Here is a 17,697-nt window from a genome sequence, read left to right as displayed (position 1 = left end):
GCTGTGAATCATAAGCCAAAGAAGAAGAGCAAAAAAAAATTAATAGAAAACATTTAGTAAGATGTTTTAAACTTCTGTTTTGTGAGAAAGCAAACATGCCAAAACAAAATTCATGTGATCATTTAGTCGCAAGTCATTTTTTTTCTGAACAAAATGGAAGAAATAGAAAAAAAGAAAACGTTTTTCTTCCCAATTGATACCTAATCCACTCATTGTGAAAACACTTTCCAAATACATAACTATTGTTTTATATTGAACTAGCTTTGCCCGTCCACATGTTGCTGTGGCTTACGGGAATCATTTGCTGGCCAGGTGGAATAGCAGTGAATAGCCTTGCAGCCTCAAAGCCTGGCCGTTTTCTGGAGTAGCTGGAGTAGCACCCTCAATCAAAGAGCTGCTTTGAAGCCTGGCTACTTCCTTTGTAGGGGAATCATTGTTTGGCCAGCTTGAATTGCACTGAATAGTCTTGCAGCTTAAAAGCCTGGCCGCTTTCTACATAGGGCATCCTTGCTAGGCCAGGTTGAATGGGACAAAGTAGCCTTGTGGCTTCAAAGCCTGTGGATTTTTCACCTAGGGGAAATCTTGGTTAGCCAGTTTGAAAAGCACTGAATAGCCTTTGCTGCTTGCAAGCCTGGCCGCTTTCTACCTTGCAGAATCCTTGGTTGGCCAGTTTGAATAGCAATTAATAGTCTCGATGTGGCAGGTATGAATGCTGTAATTAGGCACCTTGATTAGCATTTAATGGCCTTGCAGCTTGTTGGGAGGCAGGCATGTAGCCGGGGGGGGGGGGGGGGGTTCTGATTTCCTATTTTAAATTATGTTATGTATTCCTACTTTATTAACTTGCTGGTCCTGGTCACTCATTGAAGGGTTTCCTTGCCAAACTGAATAGCTGAAAATGAAATTCCAAATTAGGCATCGCCAGCATTCTGATAGCATCGCTCCACAAAATGACTGTATATACTTTATGTGTCTGTATTACTAGGGGATTCATTCTGATATCAATTACTCATATGTATGTTGACAAGAGCCACAAACATCTAGTCTGAGTGTACCAAATGTAATGCATGGATAAAGGCTCATGAAAAATTATCTTCAGCTATTGGTTTGCAACAGAAGTAGCCATGATGCTGCTTCTGTTCTTTTTAAAGATCTGAGTGTAGAAATGGTGGTGGTGGCCAGGGGCAACTTGCCCCCCAACGTGGCATTGGTGCTTTCTCCTCCACAAAATGGCACTCAACTAATCCAAAGGTGATTTCAAAATTCATATTTTTTATTCTAAAACCTGCCCTCAACTTCACATATCAGGTCAACTTATACATGAGTCAGTTCTCTCTCTCTCTCTCTCTCTCTCTTTTTTTGGTGTCTACAAAGTACCCAATGTTATGTTTTTCAGCAAATAGCATTTTTGCGGGAGAATGATGAAGTAGAAATCATTTTGTTAAAAGAAGACTTGAAGTATGCATATGATAAAGTAGGTTAGGTGTTTCTCAGGTACTTTCTTTGATACAGATACAGTTTCAGAACTAACTCGTGCCATTACTGACATCACATCTTTAAAAAAAATCTTTAAAATGATATATTTAAAACAAAGTATGGATAGCCTTTCATGGATGAAGGGTTAGGGTTAAGGTTAGGGTAAAGGATCCCTGGGCAGCTTATAAAACACTAGGAAAGTGAATACCGTATTGAAACTGCAATTGAATCGTTCCAAAGAAGAGAGATGGGATGGAATATGTGGCCAATTTACAAGGACATATTGAGAAAAGAAAACAAAGACTTCAGATTGAAATCACACGAAGAAATTAACACAAACCTCACCAAGATATCTTGGCTTCAATACTACCAACTGCAGGAGTACTTCAATAAGGATAAAAAAGTAGGATTTGCTACAGGGATATCCTATTGGAACGTGATAATTAAAGAGAAGAAGAAAGTCGTAACAAGAATTTACAAAACCTTACTTGAATGGAGCACTGAGAAGGAAGTTGTCAAACAATATATGATAAATTGGGCTAGGAATATAGGTAGATCGATTACATTAGAGGAATGGGAGACAATTTGGAAAACAAAAATGAATTATACATACTCCTACGAATTAAAAGAGAATCTAATTAAGATGACCCATCAATGGTATTTAACCCCACACAAATTGGCAAAAATGTCGAAAGATGGATGTTTTTTTTTCCCTCCCCCCCCCCCTCCCCTCCTCCCTATCCCTAGGAAAACCCTTCAATAAAAATTATTGCCAAAAAAAAACTGCAGTAACATTCCAGGATAAGAGACATTAAAACTTCTCAGTCAGTGTACAAAAATGTATAAATACATGTTCTTAAAACCGAAATCTAAAAACACTTATATGATGAAACATTCTGAGGCAGTGTTGAAAAGAAAGCAAGGACCAGTACCCAACTGAGTCAGCCATTTGTGTAGTGAATAATAATGCAAGCACTTTGAATGTTTTTGTTATTTGTTATCTTAATAATAATAATAATAATAATAATAATAATACTTTATTTATATCCCGCCACCATCTCCCCACGGGGACTCGGGGCGGCTTACATGGGGCAGTGGCCCAAACAACATAAGAACAAAATATAAGCAACACAATAATTCACAATATAAAAAGATAAAACAATAATACAATATATCAATATAAACAACAATACAAGATAAAAATTTCATTTAAAACACATAAATGATAAGACCGTAATAAAAACAGGATAAATTATTAAAAACTCACTGGGGCTGATTAATTAATGACTATCTCCGAAGGCCTGCCGAAACATCCAAGTCTTCAGTTGCTTCTTGAAGGAAGGTAGAGAGGGGGCCAACCTAATCTCCCTGGGGAGGGAGTTCCAGAGTCGGGGAGCCACGGCCGAGAAGGCCCTCTCTCTCGTCCCTACCAAACGCAGTTGTGAGGAGGGTGGAAGTGAGAGGAGGGCCTCCCCGGAGGATCTCAGCGATTGGGTGGGTTCATAGGGGACGACGCGGTCACGAAGACAGGCAGGTCCCGAACCGTTTAGAGTTTTATAGGTAATAACCTGCACCTTGAATTGGGCCCGGAAAATTATCGGTAGCCAGTGGAGCTGCTTGAACAGGGGGGTTGACCGCTCCCTGTAAGCAGCTCCAGTTAGTAACCTAGCTGCCGACCGTTGTACCAACTGCAGTTTCCGGACCGTCTTCAAGGGCAGCCCCACGTATAGCGCATTACAGTAATCCATCCTTGAGGTAACCAGAGCATGGACCACCATGGTCAAGTCAGACTTCTCGAGGTACGGTCGCAGTTGGCGCACTAGCTTTAGCTGTGCAAAGGCCCTCCCGGCCACCGCCGACACCTGAGCATCAGGAGGACCCCCAAGCTGCGGACCTGTGCCTTCAGGGGGAGTGTGACCCCGTCAAGCACAGGTAGCCACCCTATACCCCGATCAGTCGCACGACTGACCTGGAGGACCTCTGTCTTATCAGGATTAAGTTTCAGCTTGTTGGCCCTCATCCAACCCATTACAGCGGCCAGGCACTGGTCTAGGATCCAAGGGGCTTCCTTGGAAGTAGGTGGAAAAGAGTAGTAGAGTTGAGTGTCATCTGCGTAGAGATGGCACCGAACTCCAAAACCCCGGATGACCTCGCCCAGCGGTTTCATGTAGATATTAAAAAGCATGGGGGACAGAATGGAACCTTGCGGGACCCCACAGGTCAAAGGCCAGGGGTCCGAGCAGATGTCCCCCAGCTTCACCATCTGGGTGCGACCCTCCAGGAAGGACTGGAGCCACTGGAGAGCAGTACCCCCAAGGCCCATCCCGGAGAGCCGTCCCAGAAGGATACCATGGTCGATGGTATCGAAAGCTGCTGAGATGTCTAAGAGGGACACACTCCCCCTGTCCAACTCTCTACGGAGGTCATCTACCAAGGCGACCAAAGCTGTCTCAGTGCCATGACCAGGCCTGAAACCAGACTGGAATGGGTCAAGATAATCGGTGTCATCCAAGAATCCCTGGAGTTGAAGTGACCTTCACCTGAGTATAAGCCGAGGGGGGCTTTTTTAGTCCTAAAAAAAGGGCTGAAAAACTATACTCGAGTACATACAGTAAATGTTTCCAATAAAAAAAAACCTGAAATGTTAGCAAGCATTGGCAAAAGTATATTTTATCTAATTATTCATATAAGTTGCACTGTCAAATTGTATTTTGATAAAGCAAGAATAAATTCTACTGTCAGTTTCTACTATTTTCTACATTGGATTCTATCTTCCATATCAAAGCACTATGGAAGCCAATTTTCCATGGTCACTCCCATGTCACTTCAATAAATTTTGAAAGAATCATATACACAGTGAAACCCACATGACACCTTCCCACAAGAAGGTGATCAGTACATGCATGCACAATACACCCTGAGCAAGATTTGATTATTATCCTGAAAGCAACATAAAACACCATTATCCTCCATATGTCTGCTATAAGTTGCCTGTTGATTTATGGAGACCCAATACATTTTATAGGGTTTTCTTAGGCAATGAAAACTCAAAGGTGATTTTGCTAGTTCCTTCCTCTGAAATATAGTTTATAGCCTGCTTCTTAAACCCCAAGGAAGCTGTCCTGAACCCAAACCAGTGTCTCTCATCAGTAATGGACTAGATGAGAGCAAATAAATTGAAACTTAATAAAGACAAAGGTACTCCTGGTCAGTTGGAAGGCAAATCAGGGAATAGGGATCCAGCCTGTGCTGGATGGGGTTACACTCTCACTGAAGACACAGGTCTGCAGTTGAACCTAGAAGCCCAAGTGTCAGTGGTGGCCAGGAGAGCCTTTGCACAATAAAAACTTGTGTGTCAACTGTACCCATTTCTTGAGAAGCTAGATCTGGCCACAGTGGTACATGTCTTAGGTACATCCTATCACAAACTGAAGAGTGCTTGAAAACTTCAGGTGGTTGGAAGAGCTGCAGCCAGGTTACTAACCTGGGCTGGCTAGTGGGAGCGAACAACCTCCTGTTACAGCAGCCCCATTGGCTGCTAGTCTGTTTTCGGGCACAATTCAAAGTGCTGGTTATGACCTTTAAAACCCTAGATGGTTCAGATCTGGGTTATTTGGCTGAATGCATCCCCTTGTATGAACCTGCCCTGGCCCTGATATCTTCAGGAGAGGCCCTTCTCTCGGTCCCACCTCCATCTCAAGCTCGGTTGGCAGGAACGAAACTCAGTGGCTGCCCCTCAACTCTGGAACTCTCTGCCCAGGGAAACCAGAATGGCCCTCTCCCTGCTGTCCTTCCAGTGGCAGGCTAAAACCTTTTTATTCAGGCAGGCTTTTAAAAATGAAGGTTTTTAAGAACAAATCAGGGGGTGCTGTGGTTTTTAACTTTGAATATGTTTTAATGGAGTTGAACTGTGATTTTCTATTACTGTTTATATTTAATTCTGTTTTAATGTTTGCATATTTATATATTTTAATTTGTATGCTAATGCTTTTATGTCAAGCTTTTTGAGTCTCCTTTCGGAGAGATAAAGTGGGAGGTATAAATAAATATAATAATAATATGGGATCATGAAAAAAATTCAGCTGTAAAGTTTCTGAATGTCACCCATTTACACAATCTGTTAGCATCAATACAGTGTTTACAGTGGACTCTGAGAAAATGCTTTCACTGTAGACCACAAAAAGGGAAATCAATCTGTTTCGCAACCCTTACAAATGCTAATTTATTTTAAGTAAATGTTTGGTTTTTAAACCTGTTCTATATATCATATATCTGGGGTCATGTAAACATTTCTCAGGTCATGAGTAAAAAGGGTTTAAGAAGCCCTGGTCTACAGTACCTGTTATTTACTGATGGTCTCCCATCCAAATACTAACAAGAGCTCTATTTAGCTTCCAAAATCAGCCAGGATCTGATGATTTTAGAGTATTTATATTATTTTGACTGTTACTTCCATGTTGCTATACTGTTTTTATAAGAAAATTAGTATAGCAAAATATCAGAATTACGAGTATCTTAAGTGTCAGAAGTGTAAAGGATCTAAGAATTATAGCCTGCAGCACTCTTGAGCCTATTAATTTTGTAGTTGAAGGGTGAATGAATGTTTTAATATATTTACAAATCATGGCTAAACTGCTCAGCTAAAAACAAATAAAAAACAATGCAAAACTGTGGCCTCTGCCACTGGGTAGAGCTATTGAAAGGTTTAGGGTTCTTTCCTCCTATCCATGAATGTTTTCCAAAGGAGAAGCAGCAGAGATCTTGCTTCTCCCCTTCTCTAAAAAAAATAACATGTTACTTCCACTGTCTGTTTTACTGGGAATGCTTAGCTGTAAACAACACACTGACCTTTGCTGTAAATATGTGTATTTTTTTAATCTACTATAAACAACCTTGGGGAATACTCAATCACAAGGCAGTAATATAAAGCTTTTTAAAAATACATAGAGCTGAAATATCTTTCACACTATTTACCACTGATAACCAGTTATGTTTACATAGCTCATCAACAGTTAACATGCTGCACAGAAGAATGCATATGTCTGCAAATTTACTACAAAACAAAATTCTACATCAAGAATATGACATCCAAAGGTCTTTCAAAAATGCCAGTATGAATGAAACTCCAAACATCACCATGTCTTGAGGACTAAATCCAGTCATATTTGAAGTCAACTTGCCTACAGGGACAAGTAGGCTTCATTTTAACTGTAACTATAAACAAGCTGAGGCAGTGACACACTACTTCCAAGAAGATCACTGACAACACAGAATCAATCTGAAGGAGAAAATAGGATACCTTTGGAAAGACCTGCTGGAATTTGCATATTGATAACTACATTAACCCACAAACATTGAAAAGCTCAAATACTTGTAACAGTCCTATCAGCATTCAGTGGTAAACAATGAACCTGCAGAAAGATAAACTATACAAAATGAGTTTAGGGGAGAGAAAACCCGAGAAGACAGCAACTGTCTTTTGTTTTCATGATCCTGCACTCCCTTTCCCTAACTGTCAAAACCACCCTGGAAAAACAGTTCACCAGAGAGAGATCTTCCCTCTTGGGATTCACACATCCTTCTTCTATAACACAACAATAACACTCCAACACCTACATTATCTGCTTAGACTTCTTGTTTTTCACTATCACACCTGCCTTCCATTTTTTCATATTTTATTCACTATAAATGCCACATTATTTCATAATAAAACAGAAAAATGTTCTCCCCAAACTTTGGCCAAATGATAAAATGGGGGTGGAAAAAGCGAGGGGGGGGAATAGATGTGTGTTGTCCCCCCCCCCCCCCACCCAACAAGGCAATCATTTTATGAAACAAAATACCACCCCAGCAAAAGCAGGACTCCTGCTTCACATGTTTTCTCTCACTGAACCCAACAGTACTCAGAAGCAAAGACTTAAACATATCAATTGACATAGAAGCAGGAGTTAGGGTTCTCAATGGGATTTAATTCCAGATAGATGTGCACATAATCTCTGATAGATGTAAAGTCCCTAGCAGCTATTTTGAGAAGAAAGCAAGGACAGTGGGCCCTCATTATCCGTTCAAGTGCTCCCTACTTTTACTTAAACAAGTTTATGCACAAGTCACATTATGGATCCTTCCACACAGCCATATTACCCAAAATATCAAGGCAGGGGCCTGAATAAAGTGGTGTAGTGAAATGATGTCCCTGATCCAAAATGGGAATACGTAGGTTTGCAGTTTTTTTTTGGGGGGGGGGGGGGTGTTGGAATTTGTGAGTGCCAAATCTATGGCTAATAATAATAATAATAATAATAATGCTTTATTTATATCCCACCCCCTTTCCCCTCAGGGACTCGGTCTGGCTTACAAGACGAAAAAACAATATACATAGTTATCAATCACACCTACAACCCAAAAGGTAAAATCAAAGCAAACAGATCAAAAGGACAAATCACAACACATAGAGGAAATAATCCCAATAAAACATACAGATCATAGCTCATAACATCACCCATACAATTAAAACATATAGTACCAATAAAGCATCCTAGAATGTGCACCTATTAGTAAAAACAATAAAACCTAATTAAAATGGATGATATTAGAACCTCCATTCTTAGTTTACAATTAGCCATTTTCAAAAGTTTGCTTCCAAAGCCATGTTTTTAACTGCTTCCTAAAGATAAAGTGGGAGTCAGTCTAATCTCCTTAAGGAGAGCGTCCCAGAGACACAGAGCCACCACCAGGAAGGCACTCTCTCTCGTCCCCACTTAGATGAAGGAAGGCAGGATCGAGATCAGGGCCTCCCTGGCAGAATGACTGTAGGCGAAATCATCACCTATAAAGTCCTAAACGGTTCAGGCCCAGACTATTTGACAATCTGCACCCCCACTAACTAACCTGTTTGGATACTATGATCATTGGAGGGGGCCCTCCTCTCGGTCCTACCCGTTTTAAGCACGGCTGGTGGAAACGAGGGGGCCCTCTCTATGGTCACCACTTCCTGCAGGAACTCCCTTCTTACGGAAATTAGAACAGCCTCTTCACTCCTCTCTTTTAAGAAACAACTAAAAATGTATTTTTGCACATTAGCCTATGGAGAGGAAAATGATTATTACTGATTCTACCTCATCTGAAGATGCTGATAGAAATTGCCTTAACTTATTGGAGAGCCACATTTCTACATGTTTATATTTTTGTACTGATTTTAACTGCTCAATGTTATTTAAGAGGCCTGACTGATTAGATGTTTTAGCCAATATTGTTTTATTTGCGTCGTTTTAATCTGTTTATTTTATTTGGTTTGTTTGTCTTATTTTGTCACTGTACATAGCATTGAATGTGTTGTTGAAGGCTTTCATGGCCGGGATCACTGGGTTGCTGTGAGTTTTCCAGGCTGTATAGCCATGTTCCAGAAGCATTCTCTCCTGACATTTCACCCACATCTATGGCAGCATCCTCAGAGGTTGTGAGGTGTTGGAAACTAGGCAAGTGGGGCTTATATATTTGTGGAATGTGTAGGGTAGGAGAAAGAAGTTTTGTCTGTCTGAGGCAAGTGTGAATGTTTCAATTGGCCAGCTTGATTATCACTGAATAGCTGTTATGATTGAGCCTCATGGCTCTGTTACTGACAGACGTGGGCGTAAGACTCCTCGAGAGTCAGATACTCTCGAGGAGCGAGAGAGAAAAAGACTGCGAGACATATTTGCAGCACCATCTGACGAGGAGTCTTTCGAAGGGTTTACGGAGAGAATGGAGGAGGGGCTGGTTAGCTCAGAGGAGGATGAGATGGATTGGACTCGGGTAAGGGAGGAAGTGGGTGCCACTGGCCATGATGGGACAGAAGATGAATGGGGACCTTCAGGATTAGACCCATGGTTTAGCTGGAGGGATGGGACGGGATCCACAGCTGGAGATGCTGTTGGGCGTAGTCAGAGGTGTTCCAGCTCTGACGAGGAAAGTGATGAGGAAACGCCCGGGTTAAGGAGGACAGCTGACAGTGATGAAGATTTGTAACTGGCATAAAATGGGGCTTGGGAGCAATTGCAAATTGCGTTGGGCAAGGTAATCTGGGCAAACGCTTGGGATCCGTGTGTGTGTGGGACGCTTCCCTGAAGACTTGTGTGCTTTCCTGTGCTGTGACGTAAGTTGATTGGAATCCAGGGTCAGACGGCGGGAGGGATTGTGTGGGCATTTGTTTGTGCAAACCTGTGCTTACTCTTATTAGCTTGACCTTCCGTCGTCTTCTTGACGGACGCCATCTCCTGCTTTGAGAACTCGGACTGAACTGACCACGGCTTGTCTTCCCCCCTTCTTGGACTTGGAAAAACTACAAACGTCTGCTTCTGGCTTTGATCTACGGAACGGAACTGGTCTACTCAACTGCTACAATCCTTGGCTGAGTTACTCGTGTTGGAGATCCTGTCTGCTGTGTGTGTGGGGGAGCGACGCAAGTTACTCTAAGCACAGTGTTGGCAGCAGAGAGGAATCTGCTGCCAATTAGTTGCATTCTTTGTATCTTTTGTTCCTTGGCTTTCGTTTCGTTTATACCCAGGCTGAAGCAAGCAGTTTGTTTTTACCCGGATTAAACTCCGGTTTAATCCGGTTTATCTTTTGAACATTTACTTTTGCCCCTTTTTGCTCCTAAAGGCAAAAACTGCCTGGCCCTTGTGTTTTACGGGCATTTTTGAGTTCTGTAATCTAATAAACTCTGTTACTTTGAATCTTGTGGCGTTCTGTCCTTGACAATAGCCTAGCAGTTTCAAAGCCTGTCGTTTCCTGCCTGGGGGAATCCTTTGTTAGGAGTTGTTAAGTGGACAGTAAATAAAGAACAACATTCAAAAGACAGGGGAATTCTAAAAAAAGAAACAATCAGGGCCAGCTAACACTTCCTAACAAAGGATTCCCCCAGGCAAGAAGCAGCCTGGCTTTGAAGCTGCCAGGTTATTAAATACTAATCAAGGTGATTAATTGCAACATTCACACTTCCAACAGATGGCATTGAATGTTTGCCATTTTGTTTTTGAAAGCTGCCCTGAGTTCCCTTGGAGAGAAAGGGCAGGTTAAAAACAAAGTTTTATTATTACAGTAGAGTCTCACTTATCCAACATAAACGGGCCAGCAGAACGCTGAATAAGCGAAAATCTTGGATAATAAGGAGAGGTTAAGGAAAAGCCTATTAAACATCAAATTACGTTATGATTTTACAAATTAAGCACCAAAACTGGTTTTACAAAAATGGACAGAAAAAGCAGTTCAATACCCAGTAATTACTATGTAGTAATTACTGTATTTATGAATTTAGCACCAAAACTTCACAATGTATTGAAAATTTGAATACAAAAACATTGATTACTAAAAGGCAAACTGCGTTGGATAATCCAGAACGTTGGATAAGCAAATGTTGGATAAGCGAGACTCTACTATATCATCTTTCCATCCCATAACCTTTTCCTACTCCATATTGCAGAGGGAGATAGAGAAGCCGCTGACAGAAAGATGCACACTGGTTCAAGGACCCCCGGTGCTATTATATACACTGAATCCAGCAAAATGGTGTTCCTTATATAATTATGAACCAGCACAAACTCTGAGGTCCACCGGGGAGGCCTTCCTCTCAATCCCACCCTCTTCACAAGTATGGTTGGTGGGGACGAAGGAGAGGGCCTTCTTGTTGGTGGCCCCCCCAGCTCTGAAATGCCTTTCTGAAAGGAAATTAGGCTAGCTCCCACCATGCAATGTTTTCGGTCCAACCTAAAAACTTGGCTCATTAACCAAGCATTCCAATAGGTATAGAGCCCAAAAGGTTTAAACTGTAGACCCACTTTCATTGAGATCACTTTATATTACTGGTTGGTTGTTATTCATTTTATGTCTATAATTACCATAACGGTTTATTGATGTCTACTTTAGGGTTGATTGATTTTATTATGGTATTGTTTTTTGTCAGGCATGGGCAAATTTCGGCCCTCCAGTTGTTTTGGACCCCAACTACCACAATTCCTAACAGTCTATCACAGCATTTCTCAATCTGGGGGTCGGGATCCCTGGGGGGGGGTTGTGCGAGGGGTCAGAGGGGTCACCAAAGACCTGTATTTTCTGTTGGTCATGAGGCATCTGGAAAGTTTGATCCAATTCTATTGTTGATGGGAGTTCAAGGGGCTCTTTGATTGTAGGTGAATTATAAATCCCAGCAACTACAACTTCCAAATGCCAAGGTCTATTTTCCCCAAACTCCACCAGTGTTCAAATTTGCCATATTGAGTATTCTTGCCAAGTTTGGTCCAGATCCATCATTGTTGGAGTCCACAGGGCTCTCTGGATGTGCCTACCAAACCATTCCAATATTTACTGTTGGTCATGGGAGTTGTGTGCCAAGTTTGGTTCAGAATGCTCTCTGATTGTAGGTGAACTATAAATCCCAGCAACTACAATTCCCAAATGACAAAATCATCCCCACCCATCCCCCAAACCTCACCAGTATTCAATTTTGGACGTATCAGGGATTTGTGCCAAATTTGGTCCAGTGAATGAAAACACATCCTGCATATCTGATTTTTACATTACGATTCATAACAGTAGCAAAATTACAGTTGTGAAGTAGCAACGAAAATAATTTTATGGTGGGGGGGGGGGGGGGGGTCACCACCACATGAGGAACTGTATTAAGGGACTGCGACATTAGGTAGGTTGGGAACCACTGGCCTACCGGCTGTTAGAAATGGTGAGAGCTGGGAGTCCAAAACACCTGGCCGAAGTTTGTCCATACCTGTTTCATGTATTGATGATGTAAATTATGTTTTCATTTGATATTGATGTATCTGTATTACTGCACCGTATGCACTGTTCCATTAAGAGTGCTTTATAAGCCGCCCCAAGATCCTTTTGGGAAATGGTGACGGGAGAGATAAAGTTTTATTATTACTTCTCTCCGCCCCCCCAAGAAACCTTGGGTGGAGCAGAATCCATGGCAATCATAGAATCATAGAGTTGGAAGAGACCTCATAGGCCATCCAGTCCAACCCCCTGCCAAGAAGCAGGAAATCGCATTCAAAGCACCCCCGACAGATGGCCGTCCAGCCTCTGCTTAAAAGCCTCCAAAGAAGGAGCCTCCACCACATTCTGGGGCAGAGTTCCACTGCCAAACAGCTCTCACAGTTAGAAAGTTCTTCCTAATGTTCAGATGGAATCTACTTTCCTATAGTTGTGTTCTAGTCTCCAGGGCAGCAGAAAACAAGCTTGCTTCCTCCTCCCAATGACTTCCCCTCACATATTTATACATGGCTATTATGTCTCCTCTCAGCCTTCTCTTCTGCAGGCTAAACATGCCTAGCTCTTTCAGCCTCTCCTCGTAGGGCTTGTTCTCCAGACCCTTGATCTTTTTAGTCACCCTCCTCTGGACACCTTCCAGGTTGTCAATATCTCCTTTCAATTACGGTGCCCAGAATTGGACACAGTATTCCAGTTGTGGTCTGACCAAGGTAGAATAGAGGGGTACATGGCTTTCCTGGATCTAGACACTATACACCTATACACTAGGTAAAAGGTAAAGGTTTTCCCCTGATGTTAAGTCCAGTCGTGACTGACTCTGGGGGTTGGTCCTCATCTCCATTTCTAAGACGAAGAGCCGGTGTTGTCCATAGACACCTCCAAGGTCATGTGGCCGGCATGACTGCATGGAGCGCCGTTACCTTCCCGCCGGAGCAGTATCTATTGATCTACTCACATTTGCATGTTTTCGAACTGCTAGGTTGGCAGGAGCTGGGGCTAGCAGCGGGCGCTCATTCCGCTCCCGGGATTTGAACCTGGGACCTTTCGGTCTGCAAGTTAAGCAGCTCAGCGCTTTAACACACTGCGCCATCACCAGGGGCCCACCTATACACTATGCAGGCCAAAATCCCACCGGCTTTTTAGCTGCCGCATCACATTGTTGGCTCATGTTTAACTTGTTGTCCACCAGGACTACGAGATCCTTTTCACAGGTACTGCTGTCGAGCCAGGCATCCCCATTCTGTATCTTTACATTTCATTTTTTTCTGCCTAAGTGGAGTATCTTGCATTTGTCCCTGCTGAACTTCATTTTGTTAGTTTTGGCCATTCATCTCTCTAATCTGTTAAGATCGTTTTGAATTCTGCTCCTGTCTTCTGGAATATTGGTTAGCTATCCCTCCCAATTTGGTGTCGTCTGGAGGGGGTGTCTATAGGGAGCATCTTTCCATCCCATAACCCTCCTTCCCTCTTGCGGCTGCCCGAAAGATGCACATCGAGCCCTCCTTGAGCCTGGGAAGGCTTCCCAGGCAGGCCTCGCCCTCCCTCCCTCCTCCCTCCCTCCTCCCATGCCTGCATCTCCGGCTTCCCATTCACTCCCATTCTGACACAGACACACAGAGAGAAGCAGAGCCCAATCCCTCTCCTTTCCCCAATTACCTCGGGTGAGATCGAGGGGCACGTTCTCCTCGCCGCTGTCGTTCCGGCCTGTGAGGGGAACAGGGAGGGAGGGGGCAAAGAGAACTGGGTTAGAGATGAAAGAAAGAAAAGGGGCAGCGGAACCGAAGAGGAAGGAAGAGACGACGAGGACGCCTTCTTTTTCCCCTGCCTCCCTCTCCTTTCCTTCCCTTCCCGGCTTCGGCCAAGCTCACCTCGGATGCGGAGGTGCCTCAGCGACCGGGCGCGGAGATTCACCGCCATGTTGACGGGCGCCGCACTCACAACACCGGAAACCTCGCCCGCTCTCGCGAGAGCTGGGAGGGGGAAAGCCGCCTGGGCGAAGGTTTTGGCTTGCCTGGTTACTCGAGAGCCAGCGAACAAGCGCGCGCGCACGCGGAAGACTGGCTGGCAAAGCGGGCGCGCGCTCCCTCTGGCCTCGCGCCCATCCCTCCTCCTCCTCCTCACCCGCCGCCTTGTGCGCGCGCTTGCTTCCCTTCAAGCAGCCCAATCCGGGAAGAGAAATCAGCGAGTGATTGACAGGCAGACAGGAAGGCATTGTCCCGCCCCTCCCCTGCTGTTGAGCATCTATCTGCATGTTACAGCCTCTGAGGCTTGTCAATCCACATCCATCCCTGGCATACAAATAAGATACGTCTTAAATGTAGATATAAATACAGTAGAGTCTCACTTATCCAACATTCTGGATTATCCAACTCATTTTTGTAGTCAGCGTTTTCAATGCATTGTGATATTTTGGTGCTAAATTCGTAAATACCGTAATTAGTACATACGTAGCATTAATGTGTAATGAACTACTTTTTCTGTATAACATGATGTTTTGGTGCTTAATTTGTAAAATCATAACCTATTTTGATGTTGAATAGGCTTTTTTTAAATCTCTCCTTATTATCCAGCATATCTATCTTGTTTGCTGTGTCATAATAAAATAATAATAATAATCATCATCCGAAAATACATCACACAGTCCTAGACACTTGGGAAGTGTTCGACTTGTGGTTTTGTGAAACGAAATCCAGTATATCTATCTTGTTTGCTGTGTCATACAACGTTGTCGTGTCAATAATAATAATAAATATTTATTTATATCCCGCTTTTTCCCCTAAACAGGGACTCACAATTAAAACATATCAATGTAAAATACGTTACCATAAGGATGGTAAAAACATCAAAAAACATCCGGGCATCCCCTGGGCAACGTCCTTGCAAACAGCAAAATCTCTCACACCAGAAGCGACTTGCAGTTTTTCAAGTCGCTCCTGACATGGAAAAAACCCCCAATAAAAACATTAAAACACATCAGTATAAAATACATATATTAAAAGACACGGTGCAACAATTAAAATTTAAATGTAAAAGGCACCGTTTAAAATTGCTCATTTATGAATCATTAGACCGTAGGCTATTATCATACAAAATAAACACAAGATAAAAATGCAACAATACTAAAGTACTCCATGCAATAAACAGCATATAGTTCTTGTGTGTTAAACAGTGAATGCAATTAAAATGCAATACAGTTAAAACAATTTAGAATATAAACAGCAAAACTATAATTAGATTAGGTAACAGCATCCCCAAAGCAATAAACTGCAATCTTTAGCAATATCATTGATTGAAATTTGTTAAAGAACTGAATGCTACTTCAAACTGTATTGTGTTTTCGAAGGCTTTCATGGCCGGAATCACCAGGTTGCTGTGAGTTTTCTGGGCTGTATGGCCATGTTGCAGAAGCATCATCTCTTGACATTTCACCTGCATCTATAGCAAGCATGTTCAGAAGTTGTGTGATATGTTGGAAAACTAGTCAAGTGGGGTTTTTATATATCTCTGGAATGGACAGGGTGGGAGAAAGAACTCTTGTCTGTTTGAGGCAGGTGTGACTGATGCAATTGGCCACCTTGATTAGCATTGAATAACTTTGCAGCTTCAAGGTCTGACTGCTTACTGCCTGGGGGATCCTTTGTTGGAAGGTGTTAGCCTGATTGATTCATGTCTAGAATTCTTCTGTTTTCTGAGTGGTGTTCTTTATTTACTGTTCTTATTTTAGAGTGTTTTTTTAAAAAAATCTGGTAGCCAGATTTTGTTCATTTTCATTTCTCCTTTCTGTTGAAATTGTCCACAGGCTTGTGGATTTCAATGGTTTCTCTGTGTAGTCTGACAGTTTTCAGCTGGTGGGAGTAACTAAGTGGGCACCACAGACACCACTTTGCAATTTGACACCACTTTAAATGCCATGGCTCAATGCTATGGAATTGTGGGAGTAGTAGTTTTACAAGGTCTTTAACCTTGACTGCCAATGACTGCTGGTGCCTTACCCAACTACGTTGTGCCTGATTTTATAGGATTGAGCAATGGCAGTTAATATGATTTCAAACTGTATCAATTCTACAGTGTAGATGCACCCTACATGGCGATATTCTGCTGGACCTTTTGTCTTTTGTTTTTGCCGTTATCGCCTCCATAGGATAAACCCGACAGTAAGCTTAAAGATCTAACGTACAGGAGCTCACTGTTATCTGTAATAATTGTTGATTCTTAATAATTTCAAAGTTTTATCATCTCTGAATTTAAAACAAGATGCCGAAGTGCTATGGACTGAGATTGGTCCATGAGCAGACCATACTGAATTTCCAAGATAGCCCGGAGGTAACAAATATGCTACCAGTCTGTGAGATATGGGCAGAAACTGCCAGTCCCCCACATTGGATAGCTTTAAAAGCACTGGTTTAAAAGAACCCACCTATATAGTTTGAAGTGGTGCTTATGATATTTTTTACCTTTTGTATTAGTTTGTGCCATCTGCAAATTACTGTTAGATGAGGTTTTGGCTCTTGAAACTTTATAGAAGAGGTCAAAAATCTCATAAGCCTTCAAACTGGGCATTTCTATAGATTGATTCTTTTAAACCAGGTATAGGTCAGGAATGATGGGGGAAATATAACCCAACAGCATCTGAAGGGACACAAGTTCCCAACCCTTGATATATGTTCTTGTTATGTGCCTTCATGTGTATTGTGATTTACAGAAATGTATAGGATTGTCTTGATAAGATGTATTCAGAAGTGGGTTGATATTATCTTCCTGCAAGGTCGAAAAGAAGTGACTCACCCAAGACGACTCGGTGTGTTTTCCTTGGCTGAGCAAAGATTCAGTCACAGATTTCTCAGAGTCCTAGTCTAGTTGTTATATTTATATTTAATATATTTTTATATCTCATTTCCCTCTCCCTGCCTCCCCAACTTTGGATTCAGAGTGTTTCATAATTTGAAAGAGCAATATCTAACTTTTTTCAAATTGTACATAAATTTGTATGAAGCGTAATATAAAATTTGTGGTGGGCGGGTGGGTTTAAAGAAAAAAAAACCCTACCAAATTCAACTTTGGCATATAAATAGTATGTGCAAAGTTTCACACTGTGAGGGTGTGGTTTTACTCAGAAAAATGACTGTTTTTCTTTGAAAAATATAAATGCTTCCTGTTTATCCTGAGAATAATATTGCTTTGACTACTGTTATGAAACTGCTTTTTCATGTACTAAGCCACAAAATAAAGACAACGAAAATATGCATATACTTTGCTTCCTCAGAGAGTTGAAGACAATCAGCAAAAGTAGTCATTGCTTATGCAATATTTTCCCAGGAAAAAATGTTTGTGGGTAATTTTATTTAAGGGAAAGCAATTTTTTAAAATTGTGATTGACCACACTTCATAAAGTGTATACTAATGTATCTTAAAAAGAGGTCACACTATTTTTCCTTCCATTAAGGAGACAATTCCTGCCCCAAC

General features: G+C 42.1%; 1 protein-coding gene across 8 annotated transcripts in view; it reads right to left on the bottom strand.

Moving 5' to 3' along the window:
• rictor (RPTOR independent companion of MTOR complex 2) overlaps nt 1-14,228 on the bottom strand; it is a 66,416-nt gene extending 52,188 nt beyond the window's left edge. For all 8 annotated transcript variants that reach the window (XM_062972457.1, XM_062972461.1, XM_016995636.2 and 5 more), the window contains exons 1-2: nt 14,103-14,228; nt 13,891-13,938 (exon numbers count right to left, since the gene is read on the bottom strand). In XM_062972457.1, the coding sequence (XP_062828527.1) occupies nt 13,891-13,938; nt 14,103-14,151 (97 nt within the window). In that variant the 5' untranslated portion in view covers nt 14,152-14,228. The remainder of the gene's footprint in view (nt 1-13,890; nt 13,939-14,102) is intronic.
• Between the last annotated feature and the right edge of the window lie 3,469 nt (nt 14,229-17,697).

Source organism: Anolis carolinensis, chromosome 2 (assembly GCF_035594765.1).
Source record: "Anolis carolinensis isolate JA03-04 chromosome 2, rAnoCar3.1.pri, whole genome shotgun sequence".
NCBI lineage: Eukaryota > Metazoa > Chordata > Lepidosauria > Squamata > Dactyloidae > Anolis > Anolis carolinensis.
The sequence above is the reverse complement of the archived record's forward strand: the minus strand, read 5'-3'. Positions and strand labels throughout refer to the sequence as shown.